This window comes from Meleagris gallopavo, chromosome 2, assembly GCF_000146605.3.
Source record: "Meleagris gallopavo isolate NT-WF06-2002-E0010 breed Aviagen turkey brand Nicholas breeding stock chromosome 2, Turkey_5.1, whole genome shotgun sequence".
Taxonomy (NCBI): domain Eukaryota; kingdom Metazoa; phylum Chordata; class Aves; order Galliformes; family Phasianidae; genus Meleagris; species Meleagris gallopavo.
In genome coordinates this window covers 19,840,908-19,851,282 of record NC_015012.2, presented here as the reverse complement: position 1 = coordinate 19,851,282, position 10,375 = coordinate 19,840,908, and the positions used below count along the sequence as shown (strand labels likewise).

The 10,375-nt window shown below is 38.4% G+C and overlaps 1 protein-coding gene across 2 annotated transcripts in view; it reads left to right on the top strand.

Moving 5' to 3' along the window:
• The first annotated feature begins 553 nt into the window (after positions 1-553).
• The window catches only part of KCTD3 (potassium channel tetramerization domain containing 3), a 95,735-nt gene continuing 85,913 nt past the window's right edge, over positions 554-10,375 (top strand). For both annotated transcript variants that reach the window (XM_010706707.3, XM_010706706.3), the window contains exon 1: positions 554-579. In XM_010706707.3, coding sequence (XP_010705009.2) covers positions 569-579 — 11 coding nt within the window. In that variant the 5' untranslated portion in view covers positions 554-568. The remainder of the gene's footprint in view (positions 580-10,375) is intronic.

The following is a 10,375-nucleotide window of genomic DNA, read 5'->3' as shown; positions in this document are numbered from 1 at the left end:
ATTACTATCTATGGAGGCGTCTAAGGAAAGGGTGCTTAAGGACATGGTCTAGTGAGCAAATTTGATGGTAAATGGATGGTTGGATAGATAATCTTAGAGACCCTTTCTAACCTTAATAATTCTATGACCTCTGAAGAGAACTTAAACCACAGGACAACAGGTCAGGCTGCTAAGGTAGGACTTTTATTTCTGCTTGCAGCTGTAGTGGTGTGCAACAAATCATGGAGATGAGGAGATTAACGCCCTGCTGCTCAGGTGTAGGTTGATTAGCGCTACACAGCTGAGCCTTGTTGCTAGCCCACTTAAAGCCAGGTGATGATGAGGTAATCTGTTATGGGTATGGAAATGAGCAGCTAGCTCAGTGGGTTTCCAGCCTGAGAGAGGTTCCCTGGGTTCTAAAAGGCAGCTCTAGAACTGCAATGGTCTGGGACCTGGCTGCTAAGCCACTTCCTGAGTATTCAGCAAGGAGAGAGGATTCTGGTTTTGGGGGAGAGCAAAGGATGTACCTGAGCCTTGGCTCTGCTGCTGTGCTTTGGCAATTCACCTTTTGATAAATGTTTGAGCTACTATGCAAACAAGGTAAGAGAAAAGTCTTGTGCTAAAGTACGGTGATTCTTTTTTTCTTTTTTTTTCTTTTTTTTCTTTTTTTTTTTGATGGGTGGGAGGGGGAAAGGTCTGCTTGGTTTTAGAAAAAAAGAAGTGGTACTAGACTTGTGTATTTGGAACATCACTGAAACAAAGGAAATGGACATAACCAACTGGAAAAAATATGAGGTTATGCGATTCTAGCTGTGAAAAAATGCAGACTTGCTTAACGATCTCTATCTATCTATATATATGTGTGTATACTTATAGTGTCTAACTTCCCCTAAAATAACTGCTGCTTATTGCGTTGTTCTTTTGTTTTCATTTGGTTTTGCCTTGCATCTCTTTGGAAGAGGTTTTTTTCCTTCCCCTTCTCACTGTGAATGTTCAGGTTTCTATCACTCATCTTTGCAAGAAGGCTCGTGTGCTGGCTTTGAGCTTACTGCCTGGTGATGGTGACACCAAGCTGCCCTAATGGCTGCAAAAAGCCAAGTGTAGAAGATGACAGTGTCTGGAATTAAGGGCTTTTGTATAGTCACCCAAAGATGTTGGCTCAAGTATTGTGGACAAATAGAGTTAGGAATATTTTATTCTTCCTGGGGAAGAAAGCACTAGAAAGTCAGATTCTGGTTTGTATCTCCCAGATGCTCACATGCTTGATGTAATATCTTTCTCTTTGTGCTCAAGATAAATACATATTCCTTCTTGCTTTAAGGCTTGCCTCAGTAGAGCTTCTGCTTTAATACCCTCTTTGTATTGACTGCATCTTCCACCTTAGCAGGAGCTGAAGTAGGCTATGACAAGTGGGGCTGTGCTTGGACAGGCTGTGAACCGTGTTTCTTCTTGAGTAGATGCACAAGGTATTTTTGTGTGGGGTCAAGTTTTGTTGATTGGTTGATTACAACCTGGAGGATGGCTGCAGTGTTGCAGCAAATCTTATATGCCATTATGTTTAGGCCATCAACAAAATAGGCATGTTTTTTCAAATGAGAAAAAAGAAGTTGCCTAAGGCTGAAGGAACCTTCATAAGCAAGAATATTGTACTAGAGGATACCAGCTACTGACTCAAAGGATATAAAATCTGTTTCGTGTTTAGTTCTCACCATTCAAGAGGAATCCTGAGAAGTGAAAGACTTGAAAGCTAGGTGTTCCCACTCTGTCACAAGCAAGTGGTCCTGGCCAGACTCTTGGGCATATGTGGAAATAAGGGACTGTAAGTAGATGAAATCTATGACAAAGCACAAATGAGTAAAGTGGACTAGAGACAATGGAGAATGTCATCTTCCCCTTCCCTGATGTTTGAAGCTGTTTTGTTTCATTGATGTTTCTATGTAGCAAATGTACTCTCAAGTTAATTGTACATTACTGGCTATTAAGTAAGAGTTTTAAAGTTTCTTAGCTTCAACCTCTTGATACTTACTTGAATTAAAGCTGCTGTGGTCCCACTAAATCCTGGGAAGCTAGAGTTCATTACTCTGAAATAGCAAAGGTGATACAGCATTGTTTTGAGATGTCAGCTTTGTGCAATGCAACTTCAGCAGGAAGCTGACTGTGGCAAGGACTGGAAAAGTAACTTCAAGCACCTTCTGTGAGAATTTAGAAAGTGGTCTGATAGTCTCAAAAACAGGTATCTAAAAGTTGCTACAGGATTTCCTCTCACTTTGAAGTCAGGAGTTGCTCTTTATTCCAAATTAATGGGCGAATGCACCCTCTAAACAATGATCTTCTATTCATCTGTGCCTAATTCTGGGGAAACTGGAGAGCATGCCAATTAAGGTGGGCAGTTAGCAAGATGGTGAGATGACAAGGACTTAGTAGTGGCTCTGACAGATTTTGAAGCCATGGAGGTAAAGCTGTGTAAACTGCTGGTAAATGAAAGCTAGAGGAGGGTGTGAGAGCTGTGCTCTCCTTTTGGAGAGGACATTGCAAATGTGAGATACTTTATTGCACAACTGAGCCACGGTCATGGGCCAAATCCCTTCTGTATGTCAACAAAACTTCCTGAACTATAAATTTGTTAGCAATATGCTGTCCTTATTTAAAATATTTAGAAACTTAATAATGCTTCTCCTATTAATTTTTAAAAGATCTGAAGGCTTTTTCTATACTGGAGGGGTTAGATTGCTGGTCTTCATTTCCAATCCCACTTCATGTAAGTTTCTTATTACAAATGCATTAGATAACATGCATACAGAATACCTGAAAGTAGGACTTCAAAAAGCATCTTCAAGTGATTAGAACAGGAGATGCGGAGTTGTACTCCATACAGAAGTAAAACTGAACGTTAATTCTGGCCTAATTCTGGAGTAAAGGCTTGAGCAAGTCCTCACCTTCGGCTCTCTGATATCCACAAAGCAGTATTTTTAATCATTTTTTCTCAAATCAGTCTCCTGATGCTTAGATTCTTTGGACTACTTGGTAAAATGGAACTTGCTTTTGGTGTTCCATGAATTTAACTTCTACGTGCACTGTGGGAGGCTTAGGTTAGATATCAGGAAAAGAGTTGTTAAGCACTGGAATAGGCTCCCCAGGGAGGTGGTGCTCAGAGACATGATCTAGTAGAGGGTTGCTAGAGTCAGGGTAGTATGGTTAGGTTGCATTGGACTTGATGATCTCTAAGATCTTTTCCAACCTGAGCAATTCCATGATTTTGTGATTCAGTATCACTCTTTGCTAATCATGCTGATAAGAACACTGAAAAGTGGAAGTATCATTGAGGAAACAGGTATAGCACAACATGTTTGCTATTTTTTTATTTCTAATTTCTGCTGTAATCTTGCTATTAATGAAGAAAAAAGAGTGGACGAATTTTGTGAAGGTTTTGCTTTTAAAACTGACCATGCTCTGTTCCCTGGACTGTCTATTATTTTTGAAATTGTTAGCATCTCTGGAGATTAAAAATAAAGTCCAGGCCAGCTCTGAAGTGTGTTAGCACATTAAAGATAAATTACTTTGTCAAGAGGAGAGGACAAAAGAGGAAACAACATCGCCGTAATGGCCATATGGTCTCAATAACAGTACAGATCCAGAAGGAACTACAGCTGTTTTAAGTGTATTTGCTGTTGACAAATTGTTTACTAGAAATTAATGTAGCTGAACCACTGAGAGAGGGTAATTGTATTTTAATAAGAAAAACACAACAATATAATATCAGGCCAGGATCTGAAGGAACCATTAGATTTTCGGCAAGTAGCCAGTCTTCATGAATGTAGCTTTATATAGCTCTATTTCTACCAAGAGTGAGAAGGAATGAAATTATTGAAGTTTCCAGCAAATAGCATCCTCTTTGATCCGTTCACTTTCTATAGTGAAACAAATTGTATAACCAAGTTATTCTTTATTTGTGTAATGTAAAGTTTGTCAGAATTTCAGTCAAATCTTAGATTCTGTTTTAAACTCTGGAATAATTATCCTGTTCAGCACACTATGATAAAAAATAAAATTGCAAACCTATGCAGCATGCTGCTGTCTTGATGTTGAGTCTGGCTTCTAGTTTTGGTTTTTATTAGCTTAGACAAGTTGAAGGGAATTAAATGTGAGATGAGTTACATATTGCATTTTTTGGTGTTTTATAGAGCTGATAAAACCTATTGTAGGTAGTGTGCCAGGTATGTTTGACTTCTGAGTTTTTCATAAGGCTTTTGGCCTTTGAGGAATGTAAACCTTCACTTGAAGTTACCTTGAGGTTAGGCAGTACTAGAAAGTGGTTCTTTTGAAAAGAGGCAGGTCCTTTGTGCTCCAGAAAGGCCAGTCCACTCATGGATGGGATGGTGCCCTTCTGTGCCCTGATTTTTGATGACTAGACACCATTTATTACTTTCTTAGCAATATAGCGTGGAAAGGTGCCTGTGCCACTACCTGTACTGTTCTTGTGCTCCAAATACAGCAAGGTGCTTTACATCTCTTCTGTTAGTTACAAAACAACAGATGTTGTTCAAATCAGTTCTGCTTTGCATTTTTTTGAATCTCCAACTCACACCAGCAAAGGATGATGGTGTAAATGCATAGCTATCTAGAAGTTAGTGTGGAGGTCTGTTAATAGTGACATCCTCTTTCCAGTGTTTCTAGACGCAATCAGGCTAACAGTGTTCTTAAAATCCCCTCACTTCACAAAATCCGTGTTTATATGAAACAACGATCTTTCAATGGAAAATAAATTCTGTTTTTGTGCAATATGAAATGAGCAAATTTTTGTTCTTTTTTTCATGGTCACTGTTGTTAAAGGCCTTTCACAGCCCTTTTTTTTTTAAACTGGCAGTGTCACGGTCATTTGCAGCAGGATTTAGCTTGCCATTGCAGGAGTGAAAAATCTGAGACATCAGCACTTGTGTTGCAAAAAGAGGGGTGGTTTGTCTTTTTTTTTTTTTAATACTTTGGTCTCAGCAAACCAAATGTCTTGGCTGAGAGCTGTAGCAAAGTGCCACGGGGTTTTTGTTGTTGTTGACTCCTTTACTTTTATATTTCCAAGATTAATGTCAAGATATTATACTTTGAACTAAAGAGTTGGAAGTTCAGCTGTATGTTTATATGTACATGCTTTTCTCTGGAGCATGTCTGTTTTAATGGAGGATAAAACCAAGAATACACATGGTCCATTACGGAAGTTGAGTCTTCATATTGGATTTTTTCATTTTGTGTGCGTTATTTTCCTTGCCCATTAAGAAGGTGGGAATATATATTTCCCATTCTACTGAGACGGGAATTAATTTGCTGCTTGCTAATGATCACCTCTGACTAAGCTCAGGAATTGTAACTATGTTGATGTCATTGGTTTTACTAATTCAAGTGTCTGATTCTGCTTTTAATTTAGATGCAGGGACAAGAAGTACGATTTAACTTCTGGTTTTGATTTTTATATTTACAGTTGGCAATCTTAAGAGCTGGACTTGATAAAAGGCTATCCAAGGTTTTTTTCCTCAGGCTTTAAAGTTTAAATTACTGTGTAAATAACTCATGAATGGGCATCAACAACATGATGAGAATGATTTGTCCTTTTTTTTTTTTCTCTCCTGTTTGCTTTTGTAAGTAGTCAGTGTGCTCTGGAGATGTGTTTTAACAAAAATAAGTAGCTTATCTTTGTTTTCCAAGAAGGAAACTTCTGATTCACTTTGCAAATAAATGAGATACTGTAGTAATTTTCAGAGTTGTAGATGATCAGACCCATCCAAATCAGTGCAGTGGAGCCTAGATCTGTGTTTTGATTCTTGCTAGAAACCATTTTAAATAAATGTGCTTTTAGTTGTTCATTTCTGAAAGCTTATGTGCTGAAAACTGTCTTGGCAATTATATTTTGTATCTCCCTGTTTAAGACATGTTTGTCTTGAATACATAAAATCAAACCTCCTGTTCATGGGCAGTCTTCATCTTCCTCTGAAATATCATAAGATGCAAGCATCCTATTAGTTCAAAAATCAGACTCCTTTTGACTTGAGTAACATTTTGACTTTAGAATTTTTCAGGGCTACAATATTTCACTTATCCTGCCCTAAAAGTCAATGTGTGTTATGGAAAAATAAGCTACAACTTGTGTTTTGGTAAATGTTCTCACCAGTTGCATTCTGCAATGGTGTGAGGACAGAATGTGGGAGAGGTTTTGCAAATAAACTAAGTTTCATGGATTTCCCTGGATACTTCTGCAGCTCCACTGTAAATGAAAAGCAAACTTCTGGTGGCAATAAGCCATGTGTATTCATTTGTGTTCTGTGGACCTCACTGAAGGATGTGTGCTAGCATGCGGCTTTCTTGTTGGGGCGCATACAGAGGGAGCAGCTTACTAAAATAAGATCAAGGCTTATCTAACAGGAAATGAGGCCATAATAAACCTAAATTTAAGTCCTAATGGAAAGTGAAATGTTTGAGGTTTTGTTGTGTACTTGGCAGTATGGAACAGAAAGTAAGTATTGTGTTCCCTTTTGTAGAGAGGAGTCTGAAAGTAAGGAGGAGATGAAAAGGTGTTCTCAGAAAGGCACTGCTGCTTACAGACCTGCATTTATCATGTCAGCTCAAGTTCACCTTGCTTACCCACAGTTACCAATGATCTTCCTAGCTGCCCGAGAGGAGAGGCTGATTTTGAACCATGTGGCAAATTGACTTGGGCAAAAATCTTAGCTAAGCCCTTCTATGTTGTAATAATAGATACCTAAATTTTTTATGTAACAAATAGCATATAATCTACAGTTAATTATATCATATATTGTGTTTTTATGTATGTTACAATTTATTTCCTCAGAAGGAGTGGAGTTCCTTCCAATTCATTCAGTTGAAACTCTTATTCTTCAACTTGCACTGTGGGAATTAAAAAAGAAAAAAGTAATGTTTTATTGAAATAGATAACCTGGCCAACAGTGTCCGGCTGGCTTCAGATTTGGTTGTCCCTCATTTTGGAAGTGTACAAATGCCAAACTTTTTTTCAGATCAAGCTCTAGAGTTTTCTCTGAAATTCCTGGGTTGTTGCTAACATCTTCTTGCTAAGGTAGTTTTTCTTAGTATCCTTTCAGTGAAGATCACTTAATTGCAATTGGAATTGCAAAAAAAAAAAATCTCGCAGCAGTTTGTTAGCTGACAGCTCGTTTGCAAACCGGTAGCTCTTCTGCTAGTAAGCCTTTGCAGAGTCAACCATAACTGCTGCTAATTAATGTGACATATAGTGACTTGTTTACATATGAAATATATGACTAATACTGCAGAGCTGAGCACATCGTCCCTCTCCCTTATTTATACTACCTTGTTCTTCAATAATTAAGTGTGGATTTAATCAAAGGCATCTTGAGTTAGCCTTCTGCACCACACTAGCTGTGAAAATGCAGCTCTCAGAACTTCATGGGGCTCCTCCTCCTCAGAATTTCAGCCCCCCATCCTAATAGTTTTTTGAGGCTTGCTGGTAATCAATCAATATCAAAACATGCACATAGCACTGACATAGCCCCCAAACTTTTGCTTGAGGGTGACCGAACATATTATTTACCTTTCTAACCCAGAGAAGAAAGAATGATGAATGAGGTTTAATTACTTCTGAAGGCTGATTTTGTTATAAAACTTGTTTACAGTACTTTTTATCTGCATAACTGAAGAGATTTTGCCACTTGAGTGATGTTCTCCTTGGGTAAAAAGTTAAGATGCAATTTTAACCAATCTTCCTTAAACTTCCTTTTTTCCTGCTTTGTCTGAATACCATTCAGAAAATAAGTAACTCTTCAGTTAGTAAAAGCTGAGCTAATCAGAAAAAGCATCTACTCCTGTCTTGCTTGTATCTGGAGACATCTCTTCTGTTCTCAATTAAAAAATGCCTTATAATCAGGAAATAATATTAATGAACCATCTTTCTTTGCTGCTGGGTTGCTAAATCTGCAAAGCTAGCTCAGCAAACAGCTCAGCAAACAAGCCTATCTGGCTTGTTCCTGGCTGGGAACCCTTCTGGTGGTCTCCCTGATAAGCTGAACTCATCAGAAAGAGCCCAACCTGACATTGAAACTCTGTGAATGCTTCTACTTCCCCTTATTAGTGGGTGCATCATCTTAACCATACCTATTAGTCTAAATTATTGACTGTGGAATAATGAAGGGAGAAAGTTGGATTTATACCAATCCCTTCAAAAGATTTCTTGTTGCATAGGCCATGGAAAATCCTTTATTTCTCCTTCACCCAGGCCAGTGCTGTTGGTGAGCTCATTTATAGGGCTGGGCAGGTTTTAGTGGCAAATCTTTAGATACCAAAGAACCTGCTCCAAGTGAGGCTTGTTGCTACCACTGCACTAAGTTCCTTTTTTATTTCTTCTGTAACATGAGACTACTCAGTTCTCTTGTATGCATCACTAGCATTTGAAAGCTGGCTGATATTCACCAGCCTTTCTCTGAATTTTCAAGTAACATAGAAGGAGAGAAAAAGTACTGTTGTATATGATGGCCTGGTTTAATAATTTTGAGGTGGCAATATCTTACTATGGTAAATAACAGCAAGATGGATTAAGATGGATTTCTGGTAGAGACAGACTAAAAATCTTTGTTTAATTAGGTGTGTTAATTTCAAAATATATAATAACTAGGAAAAGATATGCAAAACCTTAAAGTAGCCCATGGCATGCATGAAGCATATAGCAGTTAGTATTTACCATTCACAATCAAGAAGTAATTGTATATATTTAAACTTGCTGTAAACAGACTTCTGCTTCCCTTCACAGGCAGAGTTCAAGCAGGCAAGTTTGTTTTGTGGCTTTCAGGCAATTTTTAAAATGTCAAACTTCAGAGCACATAGCACTGTTCAAAAATACACACAAGCACGCATCATTACATGCAAGTAAACATATGCTTGTTCAATTTTCTTAGATAAACAAATGAAAAACATGTGTTACTCATAAGTTTTTATGTTGCTCTCCTGACACCATTTCCTGGGATGGGTTATTTTTTTCTTTAAGACTCTATGGCAGTTGTTCCATCTGAAAAACTGATGTTCCAGTTGTTTTACCTGAACAGCAAGTGAAGTTTTTTTGTGTTCAGTTTCCACTTCTTTTTATAAGCTGCAGAACACCGTTGTCAATCATTACACCTATGTAGCTATTGTCCCTCCCAAACAGCAGAATCAGAGCTGTTGTGACAGCATATATTGTGCATAGAAATATTTGATGCACAAAAATAAGGGGGGGAAAGAGAATATGTACTGGAGGATTATATCCTTTAAGTCAAAGAAGCAATGTATCTGAAGTGATGATTTCCAAAACAAACGCTTACAAGAACCACAGCTACAAAATACCCCTAGATTTTGGTTGGTTGTTTTTTTTCTGTATGGCTTTGACCTCACAATGCTCAGGAGGTCTGCATATCTGTAATGCTACATATCCACTGTGGTAATTTGGATGGCACAAAAAATAGCTGAGTTTTGTATGCAAAAGATTTTTTCTAGAGATGTCAGAATCTCAGTAGCTGAATGAAGAGTTGGTGTTTTTGGTTGTTTAAACTATAACTTGATGTTGGCTCTGCACTGCTATTCTTACGGTGCCATCAGGGATGGAGCAGGGATGGGTATGAAGATAAACAAATATGCTCAAGAAACTATGAACTAAGGAGAGCTTTCAGTGGAACCAATGTTCTCATCTTTTTCATGGTACATTCACACAATAAGTCATGTATGCATGGTAAATTGCACAAAATTTTCATGCTCTGTGGAAATAGCATGGAAAAGGGACTGTGGAGGGCTTCAGCGTGCTCAGCTTCTTTGTTATTCTGATGTATGGTATGAGCAGTTCAAAAGGAAGACCTATGCTTAGTTTTTGTGTAGTATATGCAGAGTATACAGTAAGCTTTTTAGACTTAGTTGTCAAGGTCCAACAATTCTCTACTCATTAGCTGCAAACAAATGACTCTCAAAGGCACCTCTAACAGGATTTGGGAACCCGTGTTCTTGACACAAAATCCATTAAGTAATTAGAATTTTGCAAAGTCACAACTAACTGAAAGTACAGTATTGGAAAAGTTCCCTGATGCCTTCCATTATAACAGGCAGAGCAGTGCAATTCTGGGAGCCACCTGGCCTACAAGTTTAGTGTTTCCAAGTTTCCTGTTTAAGATATTAAAGACTGAAAACTGCTTGAAGAAGTTGAAATGTATAATCATGGAATGGCTTCAAATGGAAGAGATCTTCAAGGTCATCAAGCTCCAGCCCTCCTGCCATGGGCAATGCTGCCCCCCAGATCAGGCTGCCTGGAACCCCATCCAACCTGGCCTTGATTGTCTCCAGGGTTGGGGCACTTACAGCTTCTCTGGGCAGATGTGTCACTGCCTTGGCAACCTCTGAGTAA